Source organism: Eretmochelys imbricata, chromosome 6, assembly GCF_965152235.1.
Source record: "Eretmochelys imbricata isolate rEreImb1 chromosome 6, rEreImb1.hap1, whole genome shotgun sequence".
Lineage (NCBI taxonomy): Eukaryota > Metazoa > Chordata > Testudines > Cheloniidae > Eretmochelys > Eretmochelys imbricata.
The window spans coordinates 52,348,167-52,365,852 of record NC_135577.1 but is presented as its reverse complement, the minus strand read 5'-3'; the positions used below and the strand labels follow the sequence as shown (position 1 = coordinate 52,365,852).

General features: G+C 43.8%; 1 protein-coding gene across 1 annotated transcript; it reads right to left on the bottom strand.

Moving 5' to 3' along the window:
• Positions 1–15,487: 15,487 nt before the first annotated feature.
• Positions 15,488–16,891, bottom strand: FJX1 (four-jointed box kinase 1). The gene has a single exon (XM_077820281.1). It carries the CDS (start codon positions 16,889–16,891, stop codon positions 15,488–15,490), a length of 1,404 nt encoding a protein of 467 aa, XP_077676407.1.
• Positions 16,892–17,686: the final 795 nt, after the last annotated feature.

Here is a 17,686-nt window from a genome sequence, read left to right as displayed (position 1 = left end):
CCTGCTACCCATTAATTTCACTTGGTGACTCCTAGTTCTTATATTATGGGAACAAGTAAATAACTTTTCCTCATTCACTTTCTCCACACCACTCATGATTTTATATACCTCTATCATATCCCCCCTTAGTCTCCTCTTTTCCACACAGGGGAATGCTTCAGAAAGACTCAAGTTCTGGAGTGCACCTATTATTAATCTGCAATGCAAAGTAAGAGCTGGCATAGCCTAGAGGAGAGTGCTTGAGTGGCTAGGTTAGGAAGCCGACAGCCAACTAAGCACAAGCAGGAGGTAACAAAGTGTCTCACAGTCCTGGATACCCTGGGAACTATTAGAGATACTTGACACCACCTTTGTGTTACCCTAATCCTGTGACTGGCAGGGGGCGGGGCTTGCCCTGGGGGCTGCTATTATGCCCAATTAGCAACAGCCCCAATGGGCTGTTTTGACAGCCAGGTATTGTGGGGTGTGAGGATGCCCTTGCTACACACTCTTTACCTAACAGACAGCACCCTCTACACTAGGGTCAAGAGGAGAGATGGCAGAGCTACTTTGATGGCTCTGCATCAACCAGTTTCCCCCTACACAAAAGGCGCTGTGTGCCCCGATGGCGCTGTGTGCACTCAGTCAGCGGCTGCTGGAGCAAAGCAAATCCGGCAGAGCAGAGCCCAGAATCAAACTTCAGGCTATTCATATCCCTGCTGAATACCCTCCTACTGTAGACCCACTACTAGGGAGCTATTAAGAATGCAGCAGGCAAATGCCATAATGATAAGAGTTAGGGATGTGCAATTAGTGAGCCCTACTGCTCAAAGGGTGAAACCAAATATAGGTGCTGATTAAAAGATCAGACTGAAAAACAAACAAAACCTGGGGCCCTGTGAGGAACTGCAGGACAGAACTTTTCCTCTCCTATTCTGCTACCTATGCGAAACTTACAAAGAAGCCATTTCACAGGCCCTCTTAATCAGGAGTCACAAAAGGACATTCTGGAACAGGTCACTGGGATGGAACTGCACGCTCTACATATTTATGAGTGTATGACCCCAGACGTGCCACCAATGTCTTCGTATAGTTCTTAGCTAGGGTCATCTGCTATGATGAGGGATTCCATGACAAGCTTCTTAGATACATGTTTATGGCGCTTTTACAGAACATGAACATGTATTTTTGGAAGGGGGTGCAAAGAGAGTAATTGAGCATTGATCCATAATGTACCTCAAAGTCTCGCATGGATTCCACCTCAGGCTCAGTGTGGGAAAATGTCAGTTTTAAAATGAGTCAGAAAGAAGCAGTTGGTTTAGGAACCTATTTAAGGCAAACAATCCCACTCAGTCATTGGGAAACACAAGAGTTCTGCTGTCAGTCTTTATCAGTGAAGATATTTAAAAAAATATACAGGGAAAGAAAAATGAAATCCTGACAAAGGAATGTTGCTCAACACATTTAAAACCAGTCCAGCCAACTCTCCTTTTAGATAAAAGGCTTTTTTAAAATTTATTTCAATAAATTTCCTTCAAGCAGAGTGAATTTAAAATTTAAAAGCTGTTTCTCCTTGCCCCATCCCTATCCATGCCTTAATACTGTATAATGCTAGATGACCTGGTTGAAAACTACCTGTGCAAGAGGATCAATAAGCTCTGTGGGTTTTGCATCCATGGAAACACATATTTTACATACCATTTTATCCCAAACAAAGAAAAATTAAATACTTGATGTGAAAAGACTTCAAGTTTCAAGTCAGAGAGCGAGAGAGAGGAGAGAAAAAGAAGACTTTGCCTTGAGGTGGAAACATGTCATACAGAATTCTTAATGCAACGCACTTAAGAAAAGTGTTGACAGAGCAAAACTTGAGGCTCTGTGAGGAGCATCTGAATGCTGCGGGCTGCCTTAGCTGCCGTTATGAGCCGTTTAGTCCTAACCGGAGAGCCATCCACAAAGAAAATAAATATTTTCAAAAAGCAACAGTGGGAAAAAGAAGAAAAATATTTGAAAGCAGGCTAGGATCAAATCTCAGGAAAGCTTTGTGCTGGGTTAAATAAGTTCCAAAACCTGATGCTACCCTGACTTATATTGGTATAAAGCAGAAGAACCAGACTGTAAAACTGGGGGTGAGTCAGATCAGAATTAGATTCCCCTATTCCTTCCTGAGTGGTGGAATCATTAACAATAATAGATGACACTTGCCATTAAATTGCATTTGTTATCAAATGAGCTGTAGAGGTCTTACCTACTTGTCATTACTTAATTTCATTATCTTTATGTGCTAATAAAGGTTTATTTTCTTTTAAAATAATCAATCCGATATAGTATTTTACCTTAATTAAATTAGGTAGTCAATAGCATACAATGCATATTAAAAAAAATGACAGGACTGATTCTCTGCTGCCTTGCCCCTTGTTTATTATTTGCACCAACAAAAAGTGAGTGCAAAGTGGGACTAACATGCTACCATTCGGATTCAGTTTAGTTTTACACCCACATTACACAGAGGCAAATTACTACAAAAGGGGTAAGACAGTAGAAAATCAGGTCCTACATTTGGATGTGTCTAGCCAAGTGGTTACATTTCACTGAATCTTACCAGTGCTTCCTTTTGTCATTGTTCAATATATATGCATATGTGTTTATGCCGGGGTGCTGCTGATGGAAGTCATGGAAACCAAGTCTTTGGTGTTTGTTATTACTACTTCAAGCCAGGGGGTATGACTGTACCCCTACTAGCAGCACCACTGTATATGAGGTGCTGAATTTGGCTAGACCCATTAGCCAACTTCAAATTTCAATAGAAATCGTCTTTATCTTCCAGGCCAAACAAGCATAATTCTCCAACATGAAATCATCATTGTCTACCTGAGTATTCGTTTGCCAGCTTTAACATTCAGTAGATTTAGTTACAACCGTGCAACCTTTTTTTTCATGTAGACAAAACCCATTGGCCCAGTGGGACATATGCAGAAGAGCTTTGTAAAGGGCTGTGAATTGATAAGTGATGTGAGCCTGAGGGAGTGTAAGGTTGGTGTAACTTACATGGAGGGACCTGTATAAGTTACTCCAGCTTAAACATCCCTCACTTCACTTAGATTTATTGTTTTTTGACCCTTCCACTAACTTCCTTTAGGCACATCAGTTAACTTCAGTGTATCTTGGTATTCCTATCTGTAATATAAGGACAATAATATACTTCTTGCAAGGGGCTTGATTCATGTTTGTAAACCACTTTTTAGTATCCATGCATGAATGGTCCTATAGAAGTGCAAAGCCTTAATATTACATTGTTAATATCACTGCATTTATATTACTATTGATGAGTTTTTGATGTGCTATATTATTAAGTATTCTTATTTTTTATTATATATTCATGCTGTATCACAGGTCGCTGACAGTGGTATACAGATGCTGCTTTCTTCTCCTTATATTTGCCTTTTCTCACAAATTTCTGGAAGATTTGTGAACACATAAAATGTTAAAAGTCAAGACTGGAGGATGCTGTCACATCTCGTTGCATAAAGGAATCCATTTGACAAACCTATATTTATTGTGCTATTATTCAAACTGAAAAATGAAATGCTAACAAACTTTGTGAATAATCCATATCAGGCAGCATGATCATTTTTAAAGTTATTCTATGAGCACACTCCCCCTATCTGAGAATAAATTCTCTTGATGACTGTGAGCATACTGATACTTGCTGTAAGTGAAAGAAGCTTATGGGGACCATTAAAATGCCATCACATTGGAAGGTAACAGTGAAGTAAATACCTATTTGCATTTGTATAGTAAAGTAACTTGTCATCTTCAATATATCACCATAAGTGGTGTCTGAGAGAGTTTCTGGAGCAGCATGTCTCTGTGTGGGCATGTCCTCTTATCCCAGTGCAGCAAATAGAAGAGGGCATGTAGCACAGGCTCATGTCCTAAAAAAAGGTTTAAATTACAGCATGCATTTATATGTATTGAGAATGTTGGCATCTGAGAACCTGTAGCAAAGTGCAGATGAGTGTGAATGTTGTCTATATGCTGTGGGAGGCGTAGCATGCTTAATGATTTGAGCAAGGGACTAGGAGTTCATACTCTTGGTTTCTATTTCTAGATATGTTACTAGCTCACACTGTGGCCTTGGGCAAGTCACTTACCTGCTCTGTGCCTCAGTTTCCCCTTCACAAAATGAACATAATACTTTTTACCTACATCCTTCATTCATTAGAGAGTGTTCCATCCTGTTAGTCGAAATAAGCTGAGTTACTTGAGATAACAGCCTCCTGATAAAATGTCTGGAAGCTGGGAACAGGGCATTTTCTGTTAAGAGACAGGTAGCTCTGGAGTCCATTTCCTCAGCTGGACTGACAAAGTCCAAGTTTTTTGCCCTTTATGGCATACTGCAAGGTCTCTCTCATTAGCTAGCCCTTTTCTGGTTAAGGTGTTTTGGAGGTTTTGTAATGATTATTGTGGTCAGATTGTCCATGGGTAGATCTATAGATTATACTTAGTCCTGCAATGAGTTCAGGGGACTCTCAAGGTCCCTTCCAGTCCTATGATTCTATGATGTCCATCTAGCTATTCCCTACTGGCAGTATGGCTCCAGTAAGAGCCAGGCTGCTGTTGCCCAGAGTCCTCATACAACTTCTCACTAGCAGCCATGGAGGCAACCAAGCGGGAGATCAAGTAGCTACAAACTTCCTGAACCCCTTCTTAGACTTCTGTGTAGTAATCTGGGATCTGAGCAGAGAATGGCATCAAGGAGATGGATGATCTCCTAATCCTTGCCCTTCCAGTCCCACCCATAAGGTCTCACAGAGTCTCAGCATTATGGAATCCCAGCGGAAGGGCCTCCACAGAGTCCAAGGGTGGTGGTGGAGTGCCATGTAGACAGCAGAGGCCCCATTCTACACTATCTAAGGTGTGTGTTTGTGGGGGGGTTAATCTGAGCATTATTATTAATATTAGTGGTAGCTGAAATAGTAAAAAGCTAAAAGGAAGGGCCTTGATGGAAAATAGTTTTTCCAAAAAGGATGAAGAGGGGAGACACCTTTGGCATGGCTCTAAAATATCCTGATACAAATGCTACCAATTTGATGTGTAAAACCCTTGTTAATCTCACTGTGAGGAGCAATGTGACACTGACAAAGAGAAAGGTGCAAGTTTGGTGTAAATCAATAACTACCTTAATGAATTAGAGGGGTATCCGTGTTAGTCTGGAGCTATAAAAGCGGCAAAGAGTCCCGTGGCACCTTATAGACTAACAGACGTATTGGAGCATAAGCTTTCGTGGGTGAATACATGCATCCGACGAAGTGGGTATTTACCCACGAAAGCTTATGCTCCAATATGTCTGTTAGCCTCTAAGGTGCCACAGGACTCTGCTACCTTCATGAACTAAATATACAGAAAGCTTGTTTTTTGCCATCCAGTCGTACTGGAAAATGTCAGCCAAATTTCCCACTTATTTTGGATAAAATCAGTGAGCAACTATCAGAACGCAGAAAAAGAATCTTATGCCGCTAGCAGCTTTAGTCAGTCAAACCTGCAGAGTAATATTATGTTTGTAGAAGACAGCACAACTGCTTTCGGAAAAGTCTATCTCAAAATTCTACACCACCTACCATCCCTCTGACGATATCTTGCAGGCACGCTGGTAGAGTTATCATGGAGCTTACTGTTTTTTTTGTCCATCTGTTTTACTCCTGTCTTAATATGCTGTACAGTCTTGCTGCCAGCTTAGTGGCATGAGGCGCCATTGTCACACTGAAGTGAGGGAGGAAGAGGTTTGGGTGTTGTTGGTTCTGAGCGGCTTTCATCCAGAGCCAAAGAAAGACTTCCTAAGTAACATTTGTGCTTACAGCTGTTTTGATCCAAGTTCAGTTTTGACATTTTATGTGAATTGGTGACCTATGAGCAGCAATATGTTACCCATTTGTCAACCAACTGTTAGAAATGTACTTTGGTGTTTATACCATCCCTGGCCTGAGCCTCTTTTATATGCTCAATGGTGGCATTATAAATGTCTTGCAGAACTTATAATCAAAAGCCCTGTTACCCAAAACATGGTTCTATTCTGTTTCTATGCAGTTTCATGGCAGATAAGTGTCTGAGTGTGAATCATTTCTCTACCTTCCCTCCAGCATGAAGGAGCTCAAGCTGAGAGCTTGAAAAATGTAGAATTAAAAAGATATAGATGAGTTTAGATCAAAATATAGGTTTTCTAAAGAGATCATTTTACAAAATAACATCCATGGAAATTTTTTCATGATTTTTTTTCATTTCAACAGAAACAGTTTAATTTTCAAGGGATAACATCCACAGCCCAGATTCTGCAACATCCTACTAAAGAAGAAGAGGACTGGAAAATGAAACAGATTAGAAACTCACTATAAATATAGAGTGCTTCATTGATTTCCATTATATAAGTTGAATGAAGTACAAAAAGTAAACTAACTACATATGCAGTGTGCTGACCAGAAAATTACATTTTTATTTTATCTCCAGTTTTAATAATCTAAGTGTATTAGCAACATAAGGAAGGAAATTTGCTTTTTAAAAACATGAGGTGCAACTAGCAACATTCCTTTAAGCCTTCCATTTCCAACGGGACTGTCACGGCTGCTACTCTGAAACCTGTCTTTCTTTTAAAAGTTTGAAACATAGCAGCAGCTCACTGTAAATCACAAGCTAGTGTGAAAGCTGCCAGTCATCAGTTGACATCCTTTGTTCAATAGCTGACAGACACTTGAAGAACCTCATTAACATCCATAATGGAAGCTTTCATCCATATCACACCTTCAAGTCTCTCAGGTTTGCTGTTCATACACGTAAATATACAGTAAGGATCTATTCTCCTTGTTACAGTCTGAAGTAATAATTTCCTACATTTATACAGCACCTCTCCTCCAGAGGATACCACATCAACTGAAATGACCCAGCTCCTCCTTGGCAAATTTGTTCTATCAATTATTTTTTAAAAAGAAAAGGAGTACTTGTGGCACCTTAGAGACTAACCAATTTATTTGAGCATGAGCTTTCGTGAGCTACAGCTCACTTCATTGGATGCATACCGTGGAAATTTCATCGGTATGCATCCGATGAAGTGAGCTGTAGCTCACGAAAGCTCATGCTCAAATAAATTGGTTAGTCTCTAAGGTGCCACAAGTACTCCTTTTCTTTTTGCGAATACAGACTAACACGGCTGTTACTCTGAAACCTGTAATTATTTTTTAGTCCTTCCTATTTAAGAGCCTTCTATCCTCCAAGAAGAACTTTTCTAAGGGAAGACTGAGGTTAAATATCGGGAGGAGAAATATTCCTAACCATGAGGTCTGTTAGACTGTGGAATGTTAGTCTCTCGGGAGAAACTGAGGAAATCCCAATCATATGAGTCAATTGAGATTAGACTGGGCAAAACCCTGGAGGATATACTGTAGGAAAAGAAATTCTGCATTGACCAGAGACCATATGGAGGGATGAATTTGATTATTCAGTAGGGCTCTTCCACATCTGAGTCTCAGATTTCTTGTTTATTACTGTTTTTCTATGAAATTCCTTAGGGGTCTATGGCATTGAGGCAGCATCCCACTAGTTGTTTCTACCAGGCTCCAGGTCATTTCCTGTGCCCCTCCACGCTGTGGTATATTTCCTGAAGGGTAATAACTGAATGCCACCCAGTAACCTCTTTTATGAGCCTGACAGTAATATAACTGGGCCCCTATATGGACTTTCCCAGTGTAAATCTCCCCCCCCCTCCCAGGCTACATTTGATAGATTTCTACACAGATAATTGTTTTACGAGCCTGCAGATGATTGCCTTGCTTTTTGGTATAGTCTGAAATATCCCATAATACAGCAGATCATAAAATGTCCTACCGTCCTGATTCTTGTAACTCTCTGTTTAGTTGGGCTCCTGGAAGTCTGCTGGCTTGCAAGCAGAGGAAGGAGCAGGGAGTACTGCTGTTAGTCTCCTTGTCATTGTTAACAGCAAGCAAGATAAAACCATGTAATAAATAATACTTGCCATTGATATGATCAGCAGCAGCTTTTAGCTCCAAATTGCAGCCAAATTCATGCTCTCAGCCCTTCCTGGGTGTAAATGAGAACATAATTTAGCCTACTTTTATATAACAAATTGCAAGTGTAGTGGGGCCTGATTTTGAACTCCCATGGTTCTAAATCAGGAATATCTTCATTGATGTGAATAGTTACTCTGCTGTACAACTGGAGGGAAAGGAGAATAAAACCATTGATGTCAATCCATATTCATCCATAATGTATGTCACATGATTTTGCATTGCAACAATACAAAACCTTTTGACACCAGTGTAAATTCTGTATAATTTTAACAAATCAAAGGAAACAATTGGTTTCTCTTATCAGGAAAAAAATTAAATGCTGCTTAAAATTTCTAGGAGTGTGAAGGTGACCCAGCCAAACTGAGGGAAATTGACTAACTGCAGTCATTTAAACAAATACAGTGAATAGGTTCCCACCTCAACTCCAAAAAAATCGTACACAGAAGAAAAAAATCACACAGGCAGCTTTGAAACATGGTTTATTAATGCACTTTCCCCCACAGCAGGACAGAAGGAGGAAGCTAGCAAGACAGGCCCATTAAAAAATTATTACTCCTACAACTGAAATTTACAGATATGCAGAAATAAACCATACTTCTTTTGTGCTACATTTGAGATACCAGTGTAAAATGTATTCACTCCTTCCTCTATTATGTGCTACATTAATGCTATTAGTGTGTTAATACCACTTTAGCTAAGTGCCTGTCTGTCCTTACTTTCAGGGGATTTTGCAAGAGCTCAGCAGTGGAATGAATAGGCTTTTTTTGGGGGGAAGGGGGTTTGTTTTGTTGTAAAATGGAGCACATTTTGAGATAAAATCACTCAGCCACTTTTGAATTAGTGGTGGAATGTGAGGGGGGAGAAAAAAAGACAAGCAATAAGCTGAATCATTTCAAATCTAACCTCTAGCTAATAAAAACCTCTAGTTACTAAAATAAAATGTCAGCCTCATGGTTGATCCCAGTTATGGTCTTCTGTGCTGCTGGAACTCAAAAGTCACAATCAATTGAACATCAGGATGTGCTGGGTCCATTTCACAGCACAGGGTCCGCTTAACTGCACCTGCAACACAATCCCGCATCTATGCCTGCTCCTTCTAAGTGCTGGAGCATACACACCCTTCTTGTCTGTCCTGCCGCACTGAAGTTCTGCACGTTGCAGAAGAGCAGACTCTGTTCTGGGGAACATCTTGATCAGAATACTCTCTGTTGTGACAATGAGATTATTTCATTGGATCTGGATGGAGAGGTTTGTCACTTTGAGGAATGCTTCTAAAAATCTAAAGTGAAAATGCATCATTCAGTTGATAATAATACTTTGCCTTCCTATAGCACCTTCTATTTGAGGGTCTCTAAGTGCTTTGGAAATGTTAATGAATTAATTCATACAACATCTTAGTATGACAATCCCCATTTTACAGATGGGAAAACTGTGGCAGAGAGAGGTTAAGTGACACGCCCACGATCAGGCACAGTATAAAAACCTAACTAGAATAGGTCACACAGAAAGTCTGAAACAAAGCTGGGGTTTAGCAATCTGGATCTCCTGAGTCCCAGACCCATGCTCTCAGCACTAGGCAGTGCTCCCTGCTCACAGCGTAACAGGCAGAATACTAAGCAGTAAGACACATCTTCTAAAAAGCCCTCGCCTCTATCTTGCACCTAGCAGAGACCAGCAGCAGAGCATTCTTTTTGCCAAAATATAAAAGGTATGCTAGATATATTTAACCTGTTCCTACACAGTTAAGTGGTAAAGAGAGCTGAAATTTGTAGAGTTCTAAAAGCTTCTGCCGTGTGCAAGCTTTCACACTGCGCTCTGCCAACCTGTCTCAATTCTGACATGGAGAGGCCAACTGCAGGAGGGAAAGCGGGGAGAGATGTGCCTGGTTGTCTGCATTTCATTTCCCATATTCACTGTGACCCAAATGTTTTGCTCGACAACAACAAAAAATGAAAACGAGTCTATTCTCCCCTCCAATGTAGATCTATTGGCAAGTGAAAAATGCAAATCAATTTTGATAGTAAAACATGCAAAAGTTTGAATTCCACTGTTGCCCCATTCTAAAGTTTCCTGAAAAATGGGATTTCTGGGTTGTGAAATGCTCCAGAATGAAATGAACAAATAGGCAGCAGTAGTTTTTGTGATGGGGACACCTCTCCGCTGGGAACCAAACAGAGACCACTAATTCCTTTCAACAAGGCCATTCACAAGGTCACAGCTTTTGAGGCTTTGTCTACACGGGGATTTCAGCCACTGGGGTAGCTGCACTGAGGCAAAACCCTTGCATAGACTGAGAAACCTGCTATATGCTGTGCATCAAATTGGTACAATTTACCCCATCCTGAAACCAAGGTAAACTGCACCAGTACAAATTGCTTTGCCTGTCTACGATAAGTAATTCCATCAGTGCAGCTACACCAGTGGCTAGCAGTTGATGGTTGTAACCAGGACAAATTCCCAGCATAGACAAAACCTCAGTTGTTACAGCCCTGAGCTGCATTAAAACTAGTGACCTCAAGGTAAAAAGTTTTATAGGTCATTACCAATCCTAAGTGTCATTCAGACCCACAGCAGGAGCTGCTTATTATAAAGTCTATGCGATTATTGCCAGAGCTTCACAGCATTCAATCCAGAGCACAAGGCTCTGAAGGAGCAGTTAAATTTTATGCTGTGGTTGCAAAGTAAGCAGGAATGACATACAAGAGCGGATTAAGTCTTAATATGATCTCACATCCAAGCTAGTCCTAGACCACCTACCATGGCAGTGAGCAAATTCTAAATGCCATTATCATAAAAAAACCCTCAAAGGAAAATAAACCACAAAACTATTAAGGGTGTGATGTAAACTACTGAATCAAAACATAACTCTATGTTTAGCACTGGGCCTAAGTTACTGGCAAGATCTTCAAATGGGATGACCTGACCTTAAACGGTCAAAGGAACTGTGTCCATTTCTGCCAGCTCTTGTGCCAGGGATATGCTCTAGAGGTGGCAGGCACATTTGTCCACCTAATCTCAGTCTGGCTCCGTTCACTCAGTGGGCAGCCTATTCAATTCGATGAGATTCTGATGCTCACTGCACTGCGGGGGCTCAGTGATGACTCACTTTCCCTTACAAGTCTGACTGTAATACCCTCACCCTAAAGTCCACGAGTAAACCCATCTCTGCTTGAAAAGAATCTAGTACCGGACTCTCCACTCACACTGGTGTAAATTGAGGGTAACTCCATTTATGTCAATGGAGTTAAGCCCGATGGAGAATTATGCCCTTAGACTCCAGTTAGAGGAGACTTTGGGGGAAGGAATTCTGAAGATAATCAGACAGGAGGGTTCTGAGATAGGGGATTAAAGGAGGTCCATTTCACATTCTGAAATCTTCTACAGCTGAGCCACAGTTGTCAGGCAGTAGTGAGGGGGGTGGGGGGTCCATCCAGCTCTGATGACCGGAAAACCAGCTACTAAATTTAGGATAGCCAGTGACTGGCCAGAAAAATAGGTATTTTCAAACTACCTGTTCCTACCAGTTATATGTAACAATTGACAGTTGATTAATGCCCCAGTGCAGCAAACCAAATAAGCCCACAAGCATGCAAGTGGTTACATTGACTTCAGTGGGACTGCTAAGTGCTCAAAGTTAAGTACATGCTTAAGCGTTTTGCTGAACTAGGGCCTAAAATCCCCAGGCCTTATTCTAAACTCATTTACACGAGTGTGATTCTTTTGACGTCCAGTTAAATTATTTCTAAGCTACAGCAGTGTATGATCAGAATCAAAAAGCCCAGTGGCATATAATTATTTAGCTACACATAGAAATTATTTCAAACTCCCTGGTTAAGTCTTCTGGTCATTGTTCACCAAAAACAAGAAGGGCCTGAGTCGCTGCTCTCACTGGTGAAAATCAGGAGTAACTCCATGGGAGAAAAAGGAGCTAAACTGGTGTAAATGAGAAGAGAACTGGGCACCAAAAAGTTTAAAAGTTGTTCACCTCTTTGTTCTGGTTAGAGACAGTCAAACATCAGACAGTATATAAAGTTGAGAAGGAATGCAAAGAATGTAGCAGACCAAGAATTTACAAGTGACTATTCTGCCTTAAAGAAACTGAACAGAAGAGTTAAACATAGCCTTAATCTTCCTTAATTTGATGCTAATTCAAAGCTTTTTCTAGCACAGAGACAGATGATCTTACTTCAGACAAATAAAATGCATTGAGGCTCTTAGTATTTTCCTGAAGCACATAAAGCACACAGTAAAGTGTCATAATCCAATCAAGCTGGTTTTCTATATCCTTATTGAATAAGCTCATTTCTTCCAGTTGCTTGCAGATTTATCTCTAGCATCATTAGCCTATAACTATCCCCATCTTCTAACATGCAACCTATATATAACTTAAGATAGTTACCAATCATCAAATAGAAAATCATGTTTCTTCTTGAAAGGTGTAATTATCTAGGGTCTGGTTTGAAAGACGTTGCAAAGAAGATATATTGCCCATTAGCAGTCAAAACTGAAGTTGTGCTGATACTTACAGAAATACTTACTAAACAGAAATGAAACCTTAGATATTTGTGGCACAGCAGTTTGCTCTTCACTGTGGTTTAAAATTTATGACAGTGGTTTATTATTTAGATGTATTTTCATTAGGTGAACACAACTGAAACGTTGCATCTGAGTGAGCTACAAAGTAATGCTGACAAACAGTGCTAAAGAATTAAGAATGACACAGTTAAATTGTACATTGTCATGTAAATAGAAAAGGGACGCCACATGGGATTTTGTGCATTGTATTGAGAGATAAATGCTGAGAGCTATAAATACAAGTTAAATAAAGAGACTTGTCAGTTAAAGCAGTTGAGTGGAAGCTGCTGTTGGGGCAGCTGTAAGATTTAAAAAATATACTTGGTAAAGAGCACTACACATTGTAACTGTACCAAGTTTATTCATGTGTTTGTGAACCTGTTTTCTTGTCCTTACAAAAATTAAAAGAATAAACTGTCAAAGAAACCTGTTCAGCTGTGGGGTTTAGCCTGCATGAATTATTATTAACAGATATAAGACACCATCTCCTAGTATAAATGTGCGCATATGCAGTACTCATTGAATTCATGGGGGATTCAATGCTCCAAATAACGGTGAAAGCACCTACTTATCTGGCTACCATTCAGCACACTGAAGCATTGAATCAACCAAGATGTGCCTGTCCAGATGTGGAAGAGGTTGTATTCCTGTTTGATCGCATCACAGTTTGTATCTGGAGTTTAATTTGTCTGATTCCCAGCCCCAACTTTGGCCTTTACTTTGTGTCTTGACTGTCTATTATTGTATCAGTAATGCCGTTACAAGTTGTTTTTTGGTATAAACAAACAAACAAAAAAACCCAACTGACAGTTGTATGATTTTTCTTTTAGTTTGTACACCCAATCCCAAGAAATTTATGACACTCAGTGCAATGGAAATTTTCTAAATTATATTGTTTGTTGGACAAGTTTTCTGGTGCCGTGATTGGAGTTGGTCCCTAATTGTGAATACAGGATGAATAAAGTCAAACACAAAAGATAGAAAACTAGTATAGATAGAAAGTGGGCTGACACCAGAGGGGATGCTTTTGTTAAAGGAGCGCTTGAGCTTGCAGTAACAGGTTGGCGCACTATCTGAACATATGATGAGGTTGTCTACAACATAGTTGCACTGACTCAAGCAAGTTAATGTAAAGAAACTGATTTAGTTATTTCAGAGGAAGACTGGGGGTGAACACATTTCAGAATAAAAGTCACTAAAGTCCATTTAATTAAGGCTCAGAACAGGAACTGTTATTCCAAAATACGAATGTTCACATACCAACTTGCACTAAAATAAGTAAATCGGTTTTAGGAAAGGAAGAAAAAGGAAAGTTGGAAGGCCTCATTCTTCTCTTTCCTAACCTGCTGTAAATCAGGAGTAGTGCTAGTTTATTGAGCTCTATTTTTCTTTGGAAAAAACCTGAAGATTAAGTGTTCTTTTTAAATTCAAACCAAGTATTTGGAACAAAGAGGTAAAACATTAAGACCCTTTTACTGAAATATCAGTTTCTTTTGTATGTTACAGAAGAACTTATGAACATATATAATGTACAGAAAAGGCAGATTTTGTAAAATAAAAGTCTTCTTATAAAAAATAAAAAGTCAAAGTAAAGTGCATGAAACTGATTTCCCCCCAATTGACTAATGTGTCCAAAGTCTTAGTACAATAACAATATTTAAAACCCTGGGATAATTTCTTTTCACCCATTAGTCAGTTATTTTAGCATTCAAACCAAATGACAGTGATTAGAAATAACAGACACTTATAACCCCATCAGATTAACCAGATGCTTCTGACAACAAAGATGACAAACTACTGGAATATTACTGGAATATTACTCTCTATATACTTTTCATTGACAAGATTAACAAACAGTTAATAGATCCATTCTGGATAGAGACACCAATAGGAAAAGAGCCTCCATGGATACGGCAGTTTTGCTAGTCAAGGGCTCCTGTACTGTACAATCAGTTTTTAGTTTATGAATGTCAGGTTTTAAAAAAATAAATGGTCATAACAAGAAAATCCATAAGTGTACCTGCCTGCCTCCATTAGAAGAAAGGTAGTTGATACCAGCCAGTTAAGGACAATAGTTTTGTACACTGTCTTTTAAGTGGGCAGTTGTACTGAGTGAGTTAAGGGAAATACTTAAGAGACATGATTTTTTTTTTAAACTCTGGAAAGAGACCCAGTGTGGAACTAATACAAAGAGAGATAATAATATTGATAGCACTTTTCAACTTCAGAACGCTTTAGAAACATTAACTAATTACTCCTCACAAAAGCCCTGCCAGGCAGGCAGGTAAGTATTATCACCCACGCTTCACAGATGCAGTGAGCAGAGCCAGATGTTTTAGGGTCCCTTCCCAGAGGCCAACAACAGTAATTCATGGGGCAGAGAATATTCAAACTAAATTGAGGCATCTAAAGCCATGTAGAGAGCCCAGTCCTATTCCCAGTGCCTCTCCTAAGTAGCTGAGTACATTTGACTCCCTGTGAGGTCAAAGGAGAGCAGAGGGGACTCCAGTGTCTCACAGGACTAGTCCTTTAAGGTCAAAGGAGAGCAGAGGGGACTCCAGTGTCTCACAGGACTAGTCCTTTAAGCACCCAACTAAATGGACCATTAAAAAGGCTCCAGCAGCCAGAGATGAGGAAGCTGGGCCCTTTACACAACCCCCACCAGGAGGTCCCAGTCCTGTACTCAGCCCACTAGCCTACACCTCCTTCCCATGAGGAAACTGGTTCCTGAATGAATTATTTCAGTCTCCTATTTAGAGAATCCCAGAAAATGTTACAACTGCAAAAAGGTTAGTAGGGAAAACCCACTCCTCACCCTCGGGTTACATAAATACAAGACAGTAGAGACAAACTGATCACAGTGAAGTGGCCATGGCTTTGCAGTGCAAAATGTGCTTGTGAACAAAGTCTATCCTGCCCTGCAGCAGCTGCGCCTGCTGCTCGGACAGGAAGCCCAGCCGGCCGGAGAGGGGTTCGTGAGTCCGGTAGAGTCTCAGCAGCTCCGAGGCTGCGTTCTGCAGGCGGTGCAGCTCCCGCACCCGCTGGGCAGTGGCCTCCCGGAAGATGCACACGGAGCGGAGCAAGGGCTCGTTGTACTTGTCCCACATGGAGAGGAGCCTGTAGCCGTGCACCAGGCCCGCCTCGTTGTCTATGAAGACGAGGCCCCCGTTGGGTGCCCGGTGTAGGTTGCTGGTGGCCCGGTGCATCACCCTGGGGTCCCACTGCAGGCTGAAGAGGTTGCTGACCAGCCGGTCAAAGTTGGCCGTCAGATAGTCAAAGAGGATCAGGTCGGTCCACTGCACCAGCTCCACCAGCTGGGACTGGGTGAGGCCGCCCAGCTCCCCAGCCGCCAGAGGCTGCAGTCTCCTGCCCGACCCCGCCTCGGATCTCCAGGGCGCGGGGGCCACCACGTCGGTCAAGTTGTCCACCCACTGGGTGAGGCTGACCACCGCCCCCTCGGCCCAGTGCGAGCCCCGCAGCTCGTCCCGCACCTGCCCCCACTGCCTGCCGCGGGCTTCCACCAGGGCCAGGGCCATGGGCGGCAGGCGCTGCCGGATGCCCAGCAGCTCGGCCAGCTGGTAGGAGAGCGCCTCGCCCTGGATCTGCTCCGGGTTGATGCCGTAGCGGACGCAGGCGCGACTCCCGTCCGACAGCCGGGCCAGCCGGTTGGAGCTGCGGCCGCACCCGCCCCGCTCCAGAGAGGCCACGCGAGCCGCTCGGGCAGTCTCCAACCACGAGGCCGCCTGCTCGGGGTCGAAGCCCGGGGGCACCTGCTGCTCCAGCGCCTGGCTCCAGAAGATGCCCCCTTGCACCGCGGAGGCGGGGTCCGCGGCAGCCTCCCGGGCCGGCGGCTCCCTGGAACCAGGCTCCAAGTTCTGCCCCGGCCGGGGCTCCGGCTGCGAGCTTTGTCCGGGCCCCTCGCGGGGCTCCGCGGGCTGCTTCTGCCCCTCCAGGGGCTCGCCCCTGTCCCCGGCGGCCGGCAGCGTGAGCAGCGCTCGGAAAGTTTTCTGGGCGCCGCGGGACTCGCCCTGCCCCGCCGAGCGGCTGTCGGGAGCCGAATCTCCCGTGCCGCCGCGCCCCCAGCCCCGCTGCTCCTGGGGCTGCCTCCGGCCGGCTGTCCCCGCGGGGAAGCGCCGCTCCTGCTCCGCCGCCTGCTCCTGCTCCCGCTGCAAGCCGGTCCAGAGCCCCAGCAGCGAGCCCAGCACCAGGAGCCAGAGCGCGGCCAGCGAGCCCAGCCCGGCCCGGCCCGGCCGCTTCATCCTCCCGCCGCCGCTTCACTCGGCTGCTCCGGGACCTGGCGGCGGTGCAGCCCCGCCGCTCCCCGGCTCCGGGCGCCGCTCATTCATCGCCGCGCGGGGCGCCGGGACCCTCCAGCCCCGGGCTGAGACGCGGCAGCTGGGCGGGCGGAGGTGGTAGCCTGGGGCCGGCTAGGGGGTGTCGGGATCTCAGCTCCGGACCGGCCGCTCCGCCGGCAGCTTCGCCCGGTGTCTGCACCAAGAGCGACCCTCCAGCGATTGAAATTCACAGGCACCGACCGAGACCACGTGGGGAAGCGAGGGGCGGTGCGGGGACCCCCCCCCCCCAGCGCCCAGCATGGTCCTCCGCTTAAAGCGGCGATGCCTGAGCTCGGGTGGACCCACGCTTGGGGTGGAGTTGCCCGCAGGGGGCACCGGGGAAGGAGGCGATCCCGGCCAGCCACACAGAGCGCTGAGCCACCGCGGCCACTGGTAGCGGTACATCCACCGCAGCGTAGGGAGGAAACCGGCACCTCTCTGCAGATCACCAACACCGTCCCCCCCACGCCCCTTCCCTCCCCGGGAAGCACCAAGGATGCTGCACCTTTGGGCACAGGAGAGAGGGGGGGTCAAGCTGCTAAATTCATGCCTAAATTCCAGACGCCCCAAAGGCTGAGGAGGGGGGCGGGGTAGGGCACCGGATCTGATCTAGTTTACTAGATAGTTGCGGGCGGGGGGGTACACTTGCAAAATGTGGGGCCAGGTTCAGATTTCAATCCCGCCGCGTTCAGGGGCAGCTGGATGGATGCGGGATTTTGC